The following is a 17,229-nucleotide window of genomic DNA, read 5'->3' on the forward strand; positions in this document are numbered from 1 at the left end:
ATATCGGTTATATCGGTAAATCATAGCCGAGCCCTTTTCGCCTTCTATCCTCGATTCGTAAATCGTTGGTCGTGGAATCGTACGCGGCACCACGTAGCCTGTAATTACTTAAGCTGTCAGAGTATGATAGCTTAAGGACAATCGTAGTCTGCCGGTCGAGGTTGCTGACATTGTCGCGTGAATCGATACGAGATGAGTCAGCCCTAGTGCGCCAACATACACCGTAGTGGTTGTTCGGATTTGAGGAGCTCGCAACGACAACCAGGCAACTCCAACAAATAAATTGCGTTTGTTCGAGGACAAAGAACGCTACAGGTTTCACGTTCGAACGACTAGAAATTTATCTAGACTCTACTTTCGGATTTAAGACATCGTTTACGCATATATATCGTATATTGCGTATAATTCGTATATCGAGAATCCAAGTAGCGATCGTTGTGTTTGCGATATAAGACGGAGAAATTGATGAAAAACGGGGGTTGGTCGATTTGGTTTCGCGGAAGGTTCAGATCGTAACTTTACGAGACGTTGAACAGAACTGCGATGCATTCCGTAGGAAACGAAAACGAACACCTTCTCGACGTTTACGCTGTTACGCTGGACTTGAAAAGGAAAAGTAGGAATGCATCGAACTCTGAAACAATGGTGTATCTGTTACTGCAGGGTCAATGGACATAGCAGTGCCGAGCACGCGTGTCTTTGACCGGAATGACACGCAGAAGTGGTATATGCTTTATCTTGATGCGTGGAAAAGCAGTAATTGCGTTGCACGATTTTAATTGCACGACGTCCACTCGTTTGCAACCTGTGATTTTAACGGAACACCGCGCAGGTAAGCGGACAACCGATGGGATAACGCATGCATTCAAATTAACGTGAAAAAATTAGCAGAGAATCGGCAATTTTATCTCGGCGGCTGTTCCTTCCTGTGAATGTCGCGCGTTAATTCGCATTCGGTTCGTGTCGCGTTCGTTTCACAGGTAGAAAACGATTGACAGCGTGGAGAACTTTATCGGTTGTTTCGCGGTTTAGCCGCGAATAAATGCGCGCTAATCGCGATGTTTGTCGTTTGTCGGCGATTCAACAACGGTACTAACGGGGCACGAGCAATCTGTGTCGTACGATTAGGAATGTTTGGTGAACCGAGCAACGATATTTGGAGTCGATAAAACCAACGTAGACAGACGATACAAGCGATTAAGCGCGAGTTAATGGACGCGCAAAGTATTTCACGTGCTCGACAGAGAATTTGGACACATAATTGAGATAGGTATATCGAAAAACAAACGTACGACATAGGAAATATTAGAAGAATATTTTACAAAATTGTTTCGCTTATTTTTCAAGTATGTAAAATACTTATCGGGCACGTTAAATGATGTCTTATGTAGAATTTAGGACGAGATTCGTTAATTTGGAGTATACAAAGGATTAAAGATCGATCTTTTTTAAATAATGAAAATACATATTTTCTGGACGATTTGATAAAATGACGTTTAATCGGTTCTCTTAGAACTAAACGCGTTGATCTTGTCGTGAGATTTCCTGCAATTTTGTTCCATTAATAATGACTTTATCATAGGGTTAATATCATAGGATGTTTATCGTACGAAGGATGGTCAAATGTTCAATGTTACGAGTAGGTACCATACTTTTGTTACTCCTGCATTCCGATGCAGTCGATGCGTTTTTGTACCTTCAAATTTTGCATAAATGCATAAATATTCATGGTTTGCACGTAAGAAGATCAAACGCAAATATCCAAGAATCATGGACGAGAAATGCGCATCTTGCAGCGAACAGTACAACAGTGTCTCTTCTCTCCGGCGTCCTTCTAACTCTGAATGCATTCATATTTTAGATCCTGGCATAGAGTTGCACGCGAGAGAGGCGTATGCTCGACCGGAGATAGAAGAAGGTATGGAAGTGGCAAGGAAAGGCGTGTCGAGACAGTCGAGGAGAAAAGGAAAGAAGAAAGCCGAGGATCATCGTCATCTTCTCGCGATGCCAAGCGAGGCAAACTTATGTAACGCTTTCATGCAAGACAAGGCCAAGGTTTCCACGACTCAGACAGACGGTTCTCGGCTACACCTTCGTTCATAAGTGTTAGCATATCTATGGAAAATATTTTTTCTTCGTAGAATATATTTCGCATTAATTTCACGCAATGTAATTTACGAGATACAATTATACAGGATATATTTTCAATTGTTACGTAATTGTGGGAAAATCGAGAACGTAAAAATGCACAGAATTCACATAACGATACAAACTACAAGTAGAGATGTCTAAAGATAGAGTATTCGTCCTACTATTTAGTACTATTGCAATTATTATCAAGTCAAATTTCTTTAACCAGTTAACCGCGTTCGACGTGTATACACGTCAGTGTTTCCGAAACTAAACTTCGTGGCAAACAGATTAAAAAGCAAGCGATTTCGTTTCGTTGTTAACTCGACCACCATGTTTGAACTTTTCCAAATTTCACTCGTCTGAACTGGTTGGAAGACGAAGAGATTTACGTAATTCACTGGCTCGCTAGGTTTTTCCATTCGGCAAGGGCTCGATTAACCGGACGTTAACTAAGATTTCCTTCCACTAAGTACAGTTGCACGGTATCGTATTTTTACGATGAAGGTATTTAATAATTATAATGTTGATCGAACGATTCGTTTCGTAAATTAAATTAGATGAAATTAAATAAAAAATCTTAAATACGCGGTTTTGTGCGGATTTCCCATACTTATGAACGGAGGTGTACGTACGTGTGGTCCCTCTGCTTCATATTGTTTTATGCCACAGTCGGCGACGCATTTAATTACGTCTATCGAAAGAAACGTCGCGGATCTTGTTCGTCGGACCACCAAGATGGTGGAATTTCGAGTCAGGAGGCGACTGCAACGCGTAACAGGACAATGCTCGATTGTATAATTTGGACGCGTCCTCCGTGGGGACGGATAACTTCCTTTGAGAACAGACCTTAGCCACCGTGTGTACCGTGTAATTATTTTCTGAGATCGTTGAAAATATAAAAAGGCTGTTCGCGCGAGAATTGTTTGACAAGGACTCGAAGGTTTCGTCCGGTTGATGTTTGTGGAGGTTTCAATGTCGCTGCTGTTAAGGTTTCTTAAGGTGTGTGTGTGGTTTAAAGCACCGAATGAAAAAATGATTTGCAGATCCTTTCGGCTAAATGTTACATCGACTTGGACACGTTTTATTTAAAACGAAGATTACGAATAAAGAAGACGATTAATTAATCCAATAAAAGTAATTGGTGGTTTAAAGCGGCGAATGAAAGTGATTTTCGGATCTTTTCGGTTAAATGTTGTCAAGACTTGGACAATCTTTATTTAAAATGGAAATTACGAATAAAGAGGACGATTAATTATTCCAATAAAAGTAATTGGCGGTTTAAAGCAACGAGTGAAAATGATTTTCAGATTTTTTTTTTGTTAAATGCCATTGACTTGAACACCTTTTACTTTAAAATGAAAATCACGAATAAAGAAGACGAATAATCATTTCAATTACAATAATTCCTGGCTTAAAACACCGAATGAAAATGACGACTTTGACATTTTTTTGGTTAAACGCTATTGGCCTGGACGCTTCTTACTTGAAATGAAAATTACGACTAAAGAAGACGATTAATTATTCCGATAAAAATAATTGGCGTCTTAAAGCAGCGAATGAAAATGGCTTTGAGATATTTTCGGTTAAACGCTATCGATTTCGACGCTTCTTACTTCGAATGAAAATTACCAACGAGGAAGACGAATAATCGTCTCAACGAAGACAAAGAGTACATCTGAAAGCGAAGCCGCGTGCGAGCCAATTTCAAAATATTTGGACAAACGATTCGCACGTGATGAAGCTGCGTGAAAGCCAAGGAATGCAAAAAGAAATGTGGTACCGCGGAAATGTAGCTAATAAAGACGAACAGAAATGGATCTGCCACGTTTCCTCCTCGTAATTTCCAAATTGAAATCGACGTGCAACGGAACGACAATGGTGTCACAGCGCTTAAAGCTTGCAAGTAACGTTCCTCAAAAACAATGAAATTCGCACTTTACACGCGCAACGTTTTCAATACTCCGAGAAATAATTATGTTCGCTGCGTTGGAAGCGGCGGTACCTGCTACGCGTTTCCACGGAAATTACAGTGTAATTTAGTAACAATTTCAACCGTAATTATCGCACACAAATACCGCCCTTATTTTCAGATTTTACACGTCAAAAATTCACAGCGCAGCGTGTAGTTACACATTGTTCTTTGTTTTCTTTTTTCTTCTTTTTTTTCCTCGTGCACGTTTCTCGAGGCGTGCGATTGACACTGAAAGCATTCCTTCTCGTTAGGTCCGTTATCGGCTCCTATCTTATCTTTCGAGAAGGTTTCCTTCCTTTTTCTCACTTTCGATGCTCCCCTTCGTCGCAGACAGTTTTTGTTCGCTTCGTCGGCTAATAACGGGAAACGGTGGAACGGAACAGGCATCGAGAAATCTCTAACGAGTTCCATGGAACTCGAGCGAGAACTGTTTTTGCTCCGTTATTCGTCACTTTTAGTGTCAATCGGTATTCGTGTCTGTTTCGTACACTGTCGCTTAAAAATTGACGCCAACAGCGCTCGTGTTCTTACGGTTTACGAAGAGGAATAAACCGAAGCATTTCAAATGTATCGGTTTGTTTCCTATCTTTGATAACGTCAAAGGGAAGAAACTTTTTCGCATTAACAGCAAACACGGACGATGGTGGTTACGTATCATCGAGTTACGTACACTAGTGAAGCGACGATGATTGTCGATATTCGACAAAATATTTTTCTGTTGTTCCTTTATGAATTACGTTTTTCAATAGCATTTCCATTTTTATTATCGCGTTGTTCGCGGAATATTTATAACGATTAGTATTTTTATGTACGTGTTTACGTAATGCGCATTGGAACGAACACGATACGTATATTAGCTTCTAATAAATTGATTTATCCGTGTACACTGCGATTCCAAATTCCTGGTACAAGTTAGTATACGACCATCATATTTAAACGTTTGGATTTTCCCTTCATAACTGCTCAAAAACTAATGGTCTAAAATGTCTGAACAATCGATTATGTATTGCATTATTCATCGAATTTTACTTGTGCTGCGCACGCTGCCTGTGAAACGGGTTTTCTTTTAATAAATGCAGTCACACTCCTCCTTCGTAAACTTAATGCGTTCGCCGCGATGCACGTCAGAATGATTTCCGGTACGGATCATAACGGAGTTGAAGTGTAAGCATCCGAATATCCGGAGACGGGTCTAACCGATGTCATGATTTTTTCGTATGTTTCTCATAGAGAAGAATTACATTCGATCTCTTCTATTTCTCCAACTTCGGATTTCTTACTACGTTATTTTTATAAATAGATCTCGAAATTTTTAACGGATACTTCGTACGTCCAACTTGAAATTAGTCTGTCGATACTTCGCAGTCTTTAATTCGTCAATGTTTCCCTTCGTTTTGTAAATTTGTCTGCTCTCGGATCATTTACATTTAGAATTTTCCCTTCTTTTTACACAGCTTTTTAACCATTTCACTTGTGACAATTTTGAATTCGATCGCACCTCGCTTTCAAATTTTCATAGCTTAATTCCACTCGTGTCTCATCCGACGTATCAGATGCAAATTACCAGAAGAAAAATAAACTTCACTGTATGGATCGCCGAGACAGTCACCGTTACTTAACCAATTGTAAGTGTGAAACTACCTAAATGATACTACGATGACAGATGATATTTTCCGTGAGAGACAAAAATACTCGAACCAAAATATTTATAGAAGTATTTATAAACCAGAAATGGCCAAATCCAAAAGCATTGCCTTGGTTTACCGTTTTAATACGACGTTGTGATACGCGCAAATTTCGATCTCCTCTGCTTCGTATAATATTTAATTCCCCACAGATTCTTTCGATCCTAAATACCCCACAGAAGCTAACTACTAGTATTATACTTTACGTAAACATTTCGCCTTTATTTTATATTCAATCCTGGCCTCCGATTTCGCGCAAATACTTGCATTTTTACACGACTCGATCTTTCCCATTTTGCGTCCTCCTTTTTCCCATTTCCCATTCGATCCACTTGGCGGCACAACGCCGGTATCACTCACCTGATAAGGATAAGCTGCTGGTCTGTAGTAGCTGCCGGTGTTAATCGCCGGGTAACTTTTGCTGCTGCTGCCACACATAGAAGCCATCTTTCATTGATTCCTCTTCGTTTCTCTTCCAGCACCAGTTTCTTCCTGCTCTTTTTCCACTCACGTCCAACTTCCACGGACAATGGAATCGCGTCGTCGCCGCCGTCGTCGTCGTCGTCGTCTCAAACGTTTCCAGACGCGTTCATTGTTGGACACAGTTCCTTTTCTTCTGCAGTCGTCCGTGAACGATTACTACCGATTGTTAGAGAAAACAGAGGCGGAAATTTATTCGAGGGAAACGCGAGTGTTATACGCCTCCGCTCGAGCTGGAGATTCGCGCGCGTAGACACGCATAGGCCAACGATATGTTCGCGATGCCCGTGGTATTCAAGGTCACGGTTGTAGCACAATTTTTTTTTTCACAGTCCTCAACAGTCCCGTTAAGCACAGTTGCCGATATATTCATACGCGACCAACGTATTTTTTCTTCTCTCGCTCTGTCTACCTTTTAATGGGTCGACCCATAAAAAACCAGTTCATTTTTCAGACCTGTTTTAAATGCTTTCGAACCACGCTGGTCCCATTTTTCACTCCGTTTGAAACGCAGAATCTCAGCTTCGATACCGATCACCAGAATCGTTTGCAATTAACATCGATCGTTTTCGATCGCTTACGATTGCCTCTGATCACTTTCCCTATGACTTCTCGCACGATAAACTCCTCCCTATGTCCGACGATCAACCGCTAATCCAACGTCTTTACCAAGAAATAAAGAAACTCTAAATTTCGATCACGCGGTTTATCCAAGCACCGCGATCGGTTCGATGTTTTCAACGACAAATTCATTCGCGATCGTTTAACCGATGTCCCTTTTGCTCGTCTCTCTTTTTTCTAATTTATAAGGAGCGAGTATTTTAGCGAACGTAGGCAGATCGTTGAACGATAGGTTTCGAAGAAAACGTATATCGTAGTTCGACGAGAGAGGATCGAGACGAGGCAGAAGGCACGCGGCACCACACGTCCTTCCTCCGAGACGGTTGACCACCGACTGACAGCAGGAGATCTTCACGCACCGCCGTTCTTCATCTTCATCCTTCCCGTTCGGCTAACAGGCACTGTACGCCGTTCATCCGACTTCTTCTTAAAGTCGAGCGAGTTAGCTTTGTCGGCTAGGCAACGCTTCACGCTACCTTACTTTTTGGCGGGTCCACCACCTCGTGGGAACCGAGCCGGACGCTACTTTTCTTCCTTTAATTTTCGTCGCTGTTTCGCTTCTTTCCCTGCCTCTCTCTTCTTCTTCTTACTCCTCTTCTTAGGCAAAAGCTGGATTTCTTCGTTCTTCTTGATTCCACCGCGTTCTTTCACGTCACACTCCACACCCAATTATATTTTTCCAACGTTAAAACCTCTCTTCAGTCTGCACGAAACACGAAGCGAGTCTCACCGGTACGTCTGATTTCTCGCTTCGGTTATTTCGTGTCGAACATTTTCTTAAAACGTCGCACGGATCCTTTCGTTTGCCGAAATGAACTGTAAGATGGAAATATAAAGATTCGAGGATCGCAGTGGCGCTGGGTTAAGCAAAAGGCAGATTTCTTTCCTTTTTTCTCTTCCCAAGCGAAACGTAAATTTTCGTTTCTTTTTCTTCTCTGTATTCCTCTCGGTCTTCGTTGTGCTTCGGGCAGCCAGGGTTCGTGCCTCACGGTCGCCGCGCCAATTTGTTCCGATTTCGTTGCGTCGCCATCGGAATCGACCCATTGCCCGCGAGAAGAGTCCCACAGACTCTGCGATTACGTTTACCTCGACGCTGCTCCTGTAATGAGAAAATGGCGTCCCGACGTCCGCGACTCGCGTTTAGCGCTCGCGCGGAGATTTCGATACGCGATCAGGCGTAGTACGGACGAGGTGATTTCGATGCGCGCACGAGACGCTGCCTTTCAGCCGTCGAAATCCCCTCAGCGTTCAGTCTTCTTTCAGCCTGAAGCATCGGACCAGCGACGAGCTTTCCGAGGGAATTTCTCATTTTTCGACGTAGGTGTGGCGCTCGTCTCATTTCTACCATTCTGTTACCGTTATCGTGATTTTTGCGCTCCAACGACCGTCTCGCGAGTTTGTTTTACCCTTCGTATAATTGTACTAAAATTCTCAGCGAAATTTCACTCGTCGCAAACTACGAATTACCAATACTACGAGCTTAAAACGTACATAAAATACGTGAAGACGTACGAAGATGCGCAAAGATTCGTAATACGTCGAGTATACTCGTCGAGCATTTGCCAGACGAGAGGAATATCCGTTTAGGAAGCAATTTATCATTCATTTGGCAAACTTAATGAAAATACGAATTTTTTGGGTTCATGAAAGTATGGAATTTTTTGGTATGGCAAATAAGTCGGTGCGTCGCTCAGGGTGGCAAATAAATGAGTGAGAGTTTTTGTCAATGTCGACTAATACGCAGTCCTTGTTTGCGAAACCATTAAAATATACGTGAAATAGATAAAGACGTAGGAAGATACGCAAAGATTCGTAATACGTCGAGTATACTCGTCGAGCATTTGCCAGACGAGAGGAATACCCGTTTAGGAATCAATTTATCATCCATTTGGCAAAGTTCATGAAAATATGGTATTCTTTGGGTTGACAACTAAGGAAATGCGGATTTTGTCAATATCAACTAATGACAAATTCCTTAGTTGCGAAACCATTAATCATCGAAACGTTCTTATCTGTCGATATTACGATTTGCTCGTGAAATTTTGTCAAGCCACTGAGACGATCTTTCAATTACAGGACGATCTTGTAATTTTCTCACAAATATGCTCTCGACCTCGTCGTATTAAACGCAACGACGCTCTTAAATTTCTTATCTCGCATTTTTAACCGGCAATCCCGATTCCTCTAACTGCATCGTGCGTTAACGTTGCAGCCTACGCTGCATAACTGCAATTATCGTTTTATATCAGACCGTTGCACCTATATACATATAATGGACCGAGGTATCCGTAGATTACGCGGCACGATAATAACCGGCACTGATGCTTGATTAACAAACTTGAAAAGAATACAGTAACAGTATAGCAGGGGTGCAGGACCGTGTTCATTGTATTCAACACCGATCAAAACAGTAGGTTACTATGCGGTCTCTACAGTTCTCTGCGATGGTACTCGTATTATTCACGACGAGTAACGCTATTCGTAAGAGAAGTTAATGATACTGGTTGCACGACCCTTAATGAAACCCATCGTCGTCTCGCCTATGTAATATCGTTGCATCGATAACGGTAAAAAAATTTCCACCCGCAAAATTTCTCACGCTGGACATCGAGGGTACGGGTACGGTGGGAGTGGAATTTAAGTACGTATTGTGAGCATGGAATTCGCAGAATAATTTCACAAGAAATTAGCACAATACAGGAGTCATTATATGTAAAATTATTGTAATTGTTTTACTATCAGCTTTTTGCTGCCAATTTCTCCAGTTATCCTAGTTACGGGCTGTAACGCGCGAGTGGAAACGATCTTCGCGATTTTTAAAATAAAAGCTCGTCACCTTTTTCTTTTTTTCGTGGTCATCGCTTTTTACCACTGTCAAAGACGTTGAGTTGTATTATATCTGCGTGACAGAGGAAGAGAATAACAATGTAACGTAACAAATTACGAAGAAGAACCATCGATTTAATGTATAAATTCGTAAGAAATAATATCACCGAAAACATTTTGATATATTGCTTTTTCTAAAATAAAACGAGACGAACGTACGCCAACAGAAGATGACACTTTTGCGTAATGTTTCTTCCAATGAGAATTATCAAAGTCCATGGAAAATATAACAATTACGATTATTTGTTATTCAATTATAAAATAACTGCAAATTTACATTCTTCCGATATGATGAGAAACATATAAAACCTGAATAGAGAATCGTTTATCTACCAAGTATTATAACTAGCATCGTAAGTACATAAAAATCCGCGAGTCTACTTATTATAATAATTTTATCGTATCCAAGTCTTTTAGAGGAACCTCGATCGAAGTACTTTCACCTTCGACTAACGACATCAAGTCAATATGCAAATCTATTCTTTGAAAGCGTTAGTTTCCTATAAATGATAAAGCGTAGACTTTGCATCGTAGCTATACGAAAACTTTTGCGAAAGGCTGTATTGCTGGCTTTCAAATCCGACTGTGTACACCTGCTTTGTCGACCTGGTTCCTAAACACGACCGGAATCTACGGGTAATTATCGTGAATTCTATTCGTCGAGACACGGCGTTTATTACATATGTAGATTGTACATATCGGAAGATAAACGAACGACAGAATTTTCTATAACGGTTTCCTCTTGAAAAACGACACGATCTCGTTTTCCAGCCTTCTTTCGTATTCTTTCGATCTACATCGCCAAGAAATACGAACTCGCCGATGCGCTTTAACGATCGGCCGTAATTAATTTTCATTACGCCAGCCATTTCCGTTTCTCGTGTCTCCGAACCGTTCGCTTTATTACACGGCAACCATCGCGATATTGGCTTACGATTATTATTCAATGTTTGCACCAACGTTTATTTTAATTGATTACACGATCACGTTACACGCACGGTACGCAACACAGTGGTCGCTATTGCGTGATTTAATCGAAATTGGCAAGATGGTAACGTCGGTGATCCGCCGATTACGATAATTAAAGCACATTTGTCCCTATAGCTGGAAGAGATCTGGCCGATCGAATCGATCTCGACAGCCAAGCGCAATCAACGCACACGTATAATCACTGTCAAATCGTTCATACTTTGTCGCTTTTCTGCCGTGGTCTACGTAATAAATCAGACCGTCGAATAACGATTTATTGGCAGGAATTTTCGGCCGAACGGTCATTACCGCACCGTTAAAAAGATTTAGCGTTAAATTGCGTAACCGCGTATCGTTCTCGCCATATTTTTATTGTATTCCAATAGAATATGCACGGAATTGCAGAAACGTTGTTGCTTACTCATGGGTTATTGATCTTAATTATCGATCCTACGATAGACTCTGGATTTTTCATACTTTCACGGCAAGCTTGACAGTGGAGACATGCGTAGAGAAAAAGTATGAAATATCCGAAACGTGGTGCTCGCTATTTCTTCGATTATCTTTGCAAGAATATTTACGTAGATATCGTAAGACGAATTTGCTATGATTCATCAAGTGTATGGGTATGTGTACTCTCGAAGTCACAGTGCTGTCATTTGCTAACTGAGAAGTAGCTGTGCAAATTAAGGTCGAAGCAAATATTTTTAAACTTAGCCTGGTTAGTTATAACGTAGCTTAGCTTTCCGCTGGATCCTTCGTAGCCAAGCTCCGACATCATAAAATTGAACTCTACTGAGAATCATCGATGGACTGTGTATTTTTATGCAAATTTATACATTCGACAATGTAATTAAGAAAATACCTAAATTCCTAAAAAGAGTCCTAAAAGGTCCCGGGTAGAAAGTTGTTTCATTTATCAAGTACTATGGAAAGCACCATACCTTGGATATTTTATATATTTTTTCACTTTATATGCATTCTGCGCAATTTTGCGCTTTCCAATTTCCTACAGGAAATACACAAAAACACACAAAAATCCGCAAAATTTTGCATTTGTATTGTATCTTACATTCCAGTGAGTGAATGCAACTATATAATAGCAAGTGTCTTAATATCTACTTCCGTCTGGCATTATCCGCGCTATCTTTTTATCCAGGAATGTAATCGTAAGAATAACAAAGTTGATGTTCGAATCAGTAACTGATTCATCAGTTGATTTTCCCACAGAAAGGAAGGCGTGTACTCGCGCGTTCTTCGATATCGGTGCGTGCTACATTTAGAAAGTTTACGTGTACACGGCGATTAAGATCGTTACCGAGAAGATCGCCGAGCTTTTTACCGCAGATCTGCATAGACCTCGTTCGCCAATCGACTGCAAGTCCGTGACTCAACTCGCATCCGGACCAAGGTAATCTATCTTTTGCTTGTTTCTGGCTTTATTTATTTCTTTGGCTCGTTACGTCGCAGATCTCACGTTGTATCATCTTGTATCGAACAGTATCGATTAAAGATTTATCGAATGGAAATATTTTGTTTCTACGAACGAACACGAAAGTCCTTTGGTATTGTGTTCAATCTGTTTTGCTACCTTTTAGAAGCGTTTAAAAAGATTCTTCGTTATTAATCGAGAAGACACTGTCTTGTGATTTTTATGTAATCTTCTCTTCGTTATTCGAATATTATAATTCTTTCTTTATTAATAGAGAAGACACTATCTTGTGATTTTTATGTAACCTTCTCTTCGTTATTCGAATATTACAATTCTCTGTTATTAATCGAGAAGACACTGTCTTGTGATTTTTCTGTAATCTTCTCTTCGTTATTCGAATATTATAATTCTTTCTTTATTAATAGAGAAGACACTATCTTGTGATTTTTATGTAACCTTCTCTTCGTTATTCGAATATTACAATTCTCTGTTATTAATCGAGAAGACACTGTCTTGTGATTTTTATGTAATCTTCTCTTCGTTATTCGAATATTACAATTCTTTCTTTATTAATAGAGAAGACACTATCTTGTGATTTTTATGTAACCTTCTCTTCGTTATTCGAATATTATAATTCTCTGTTATTAATCGAGAAGACACTGTCTTGTGATTTTTATGTAATCTTCTCTTCGTTATTCGAATATTATAATTCTTTCTTTATTAATAGAGAAGACACTATCTTGTGATTTTTATGTAACCTTCTCTTCGTTATTCGAATATTATAATTCTCTGTTATTAATCGAGAAGACACTGTCTTGTGATTTTTCTGTAATCTTCTCTTCGTTATTCGAATATTATAATTCTTTCTTTATTAATAGAGAAGACACTGTCTTGTAATTTTTATGTAATCTTCTCTTCGTTATTCGAATATTATAATTCTCTGTTATTAATCGAGAAGACACTGTCTTGTGATTTTTATGTAATCTTCTCTTCGTTATTCGAATATTACAATTCTCTGTTATTAATCGAGAAGACACTGTCTTGTGATTTTTATGTAATCTTCTCTTCGTTATTCGAATATTACAATTCTTTCTTTATTAATAGAGAAGACACTATCTTGTGATTTTTATGTAACCTTCTCTTCGTTATTCGAATATTATAATTCTCTGTTATTAATCGAGAAGACACTGTCTTGTGATTTTTATGTAATCTTCTCTTCGTTATTCGAATATTACAATTCTTTCTTTATTAATAGAGAAGACACTATCTTGTGATTTTTATGTAACCTTCTCTTCGTTATTCGAATATTATAATTCTCTGTTATTAATCGAGAAGACACTGTCTTGTGATTTTTCTGTAATCTTCTCTTCGTTATTCGAATATTATAATTCTTTCTTTATTAATAGAGAAGACACTGTCTTGTAATTTTTATGTAATCTTCTCTTCGTTATTCGAATATTATAATTCTCTGTTATTAATCGAGAAGACACTGTCTTGTGATTTTTATGTAATCTTCTCTTCGTTATTCGAATATTACAATTCTCTGTTATTAATCGAGAAGACACTGTCTTGTGATTTTTATGTAATCTTCTCTTCGTTATTCGAATATTACAATTCTTTCTTTATTAATAGAGAAGACACTATCTTGTGATTTTTATGTAACCTTCTCTTCGTTATTCGAATATTATAATTCTCTGTTATTAATCGAGAAGACACTGTCTTGTGATTTTTATGTAATCTTCTCTTCGTTATTCGAATATTATAATTCTTTCTTTATTAATAGAGAAGACACTATCTTGTGATTTTTATGTAACCTTCTCTTCGTTATTCGAATATAATAACGCTCGGAAGCTGGATAAACGAATTACTCTTTAGTTGGGTAGATCTTACGTGAAGAAAATAACACTTGATGCGCACCTCCTAAGAAATCGTCTATCTGAATTTATAAAGTGATTTATATATTTATTATAATAATTTCTACATTTATAAGCGACGAATCAATCACTCCTTGCTTTTAGACAGATGTTTATACGTGAAAATATTAACGCTTGACATACTCTTTTAACCAGTTACCTGTTTGAAAGCTTTGAAAAGCGTGTACCTAAAATGTGTAGCAAAAGTATACAGAAAGTACACGTGGCTGTTATAATGTACAATTAAATTGTAACGAAACGACCGCTGTATTTTTTAATTTTACCGACAGAGCTCGTCGTAACGCTAAATATTGTCACTTGTTCGTGACGAGTATACTCGTCAAAAACACCTAACTGATTAAGGAAACGTGGTTGAACTTATTACCTCATCTTACACGCGACATCAGGTGGAAATATTTCCGAAAAATATCATTAATCTCCATTATGAAATTACTATCGTAAATGGTTCGTGTCTTTTGCATATTACTGTATACATTACATTAGACGTTATCCTCGTAGGCGTCACGCGCGCGTTAACGTGTTCCTCGAGTGGCGGTGTTTCCCAGACCTTGGTCGCGTAACCTTCGATTTCTAACGTTGCGAAATTTCTTTTCCATGTATTACGCGTTGCGCGTACGATGCACGCCTATAGTCAGAATAAAAAGGTATAGAAAAATCGCAAAGCGATCGGTAGACTCGCGCTTTCGATACTGAATGGAGGATTACGCGAACACGGTATACGGTGATGCACATTGTTACGACCATAACGTTACGGAACGTAATGTTACGCTATTTGAATGCGAAAATGCTATTTTCGGCGTCATTACTAACCGTACTTGTATTTACTGACTTTCTTATTTACCTACATATCGTTCATTCTACATTTTACTTTCGTGTTGTCTAAATTTATAGGATTATTGCTTTGTGTATTTGTTTTTTTTTTTTACAATATCTCGTGTATAGTTCTAGGTCATGAAAAATACATTGTGCCGTATTTATGTTTTCAATTATGTTTCATTTATCTTTGAACAATAGACGGAAAGAACTTTCTCACGTACCCTGAATGGAATCTTTATCTTTCCTTGAGAAATATCCTCCGGATTTTAGGATAATTTCGCAAGCTGAATTTTGTTAACATTTTTAGACAGAACTAGTACCTTTAAAAATAGCGATCGATCGATGTTGTAGATATAAATCTCGCGTGGACAGCTACAAATCGCTCGTTATAGGATTTACTGTTTGTCCATTACGAACTTCTTTATACATGTACGTATCTTTGTTGCTTTCGTATGCATCTATATGCGTATCACGCACACCACTTGATACAGTATAACAAGATACAGCAACACGTATATTAAATAAACAAATATATATATATCATTTATCAATCATCGTAAACATCGAAAATACCGACCGATTAACCAACCGACTACGACTTACTGGCATCAAGCGCAACAAAGACGCTCCTCTTTGACGCTGTTGCAAATCCTAGACAACATTTATCATTCGTCACATATCGAACAAAGCGTATACATACAGCCAATGATTTGTTGCAATCTGACGCGGGAAGGTTCTCCACCAAATTCCCCTCTTATCTTACCTTCAACCCGAGCTTAACGGTACGACGAGGAGCGACTCCTCTACATAAATTCCTCGTGGTCGCTCCTTGCTATTAGTCGCGTTCGTATCGCGTCGTTGAGAAAAAAAAAAGAAAGGACCGAGAAAGCATACTAGGAAGGAAGAAGGTACGAAAAAGGAAGTCTGCCGAGTTGATGACGCATGTACGTGTCGTCGTTAGGAAATAATTATTGCTACATCTTAAAAGGATTCGCGATAACGAACTTGATACACCCAGGGTCTAATCACTTCGTTGAATCGCGTTTCGCAAAGATAGAATCGAAGAATTACGGTGTATCAAGAGAAGGCGGTTGATAAGCGAAACTCAGCAGCTCGTAAAGTTGAAAATTGAAATATAAAGCAACGAAGATTTCAATAACGTTGGGAAATTAACGCTACAAAGTAATTCCCTGTAAATCGTGTAGAACATATTTTGTTAACGTTACAACTTCGGATCCGACGGAAATGTCACCGGATAATGGCGCATAACGCGACTATATAAAATGCCCGCGAATCAAGAGGGAAATACTTCTCTATTGAAAACAACCTATCTCTGTACCAACAAGAAATCCGATCACGCAATTTACCAGTTCCGAGGACAAGAAGACAGCAATTTTAAACGTCGATGAGACACGGAATTATCGACCGCGAAAACGCGTGGCATTCCGCGCGGATCTTCCACTCCTTTCCGCCATCGTCGATATTTAATTTGCTTCTGTTTCATCTTGCTCTGAAGAGAGAGAGAGAGAGAGAGAGAGTGAGAGAGAGAGAGAGTGAGAGAGTGAGAGAGGATGGTCAAAGGGTTCCAACACGGCGTAATTACCGCCTCGCTCGTCTCCGTTTCGCCGCGAGATCCTTTTTATCCGGCGCTCATTTTTCCCCTCTTTACGCGTTCCTCGTTTTTCTATCGGCCCCTATCCACGCATCCACGTCCGGCTCGCGTTCTTACGCGCGTCAACCCGCTCTTTCCGTCTTCCTTTCCAATTATATACAGCGTGTTTCTCGTTTATTTACTAAGTTCTAAGCGTGCCGACTCTCGGTACGGCGGAACGCGCCGCTTAAATTCCGGCTGGCATTCTCACCGTTTTTCCCGTCATAATGCCCGCTGGCCACTTTTGTTCCCTACGGATCCACCGGTCCCAAGTATTTCGTTGTTATTTAGCTTGTAACTAGCGATGAGATCCGAAACACTTAGAATCGTTTCGGATCTATATCGTGTACAGCACACGGTGCTAAAAAAAAAAAAAAAGAAAGGGAAAGGAAAAAAGAAAAAGAAGAAGAAAGGTACGGCATTCCATCGAAAAAATGGAGAAGCGTAATTCATAAACGAGATCTAGCAGCTCGAGGGATGGACGAAAGTTTTTCAAATATACGGTGTCGTGAACGATCCCGTGAGCTCAAACCCATTTTATTTTCCATATTGCGACATAAAACAAGGCGAAGGATACAACGAACAAAAACGTTTAATCGTCAGCCTAATCTTTACCTGCTCCTTACTCGAAACCTCTAATCTAACTCCAA

At 39.5% G+C, this 17,229-nt stretch overlaps 1 protein-coding gene across 1 annotated transcript in view; it reads right to left on the reverse strand.

Moving 5' to 3' along the window:
- LOC117209488 overlaps nucleotides 1-7,648 on the reverse strand; it is a 33,022-nt gene extending 25,374 nt beyond the window's left edge. The window contains exon 1 of the mRNA XM_033451573.1: nucleotides 6,151-7,648. Within this exon, the coding sequence (XP_033307464.1) occupies nucleotides 6,151-6,237 (87 nt within the window). The 5' untranslated portion in view covers nucleotides 6,238-7,648. The remainder of the gene's footprint in view (nucleotides 1-6,150) is intronic.
- Nucleotides 7,649-17,229: the final 9,581 nt, after the last annotated feature.

This window comes from Bombus bifarius, unplaced genomic scaffold (assembly GCF_011952205.1).
Source record: "Bombus bifarius isolate JDL3187 unplaced genomic scaffold, Bbif_JDL3187 scf7180000008178, whole genome shotgun sequence".
NCBI classification, from domain to species: Eukaryota; Metazoa; Arthropoda; class Insecta; order Hymenoptera; family Apidae; genus Bombus; species Bombus bifarius.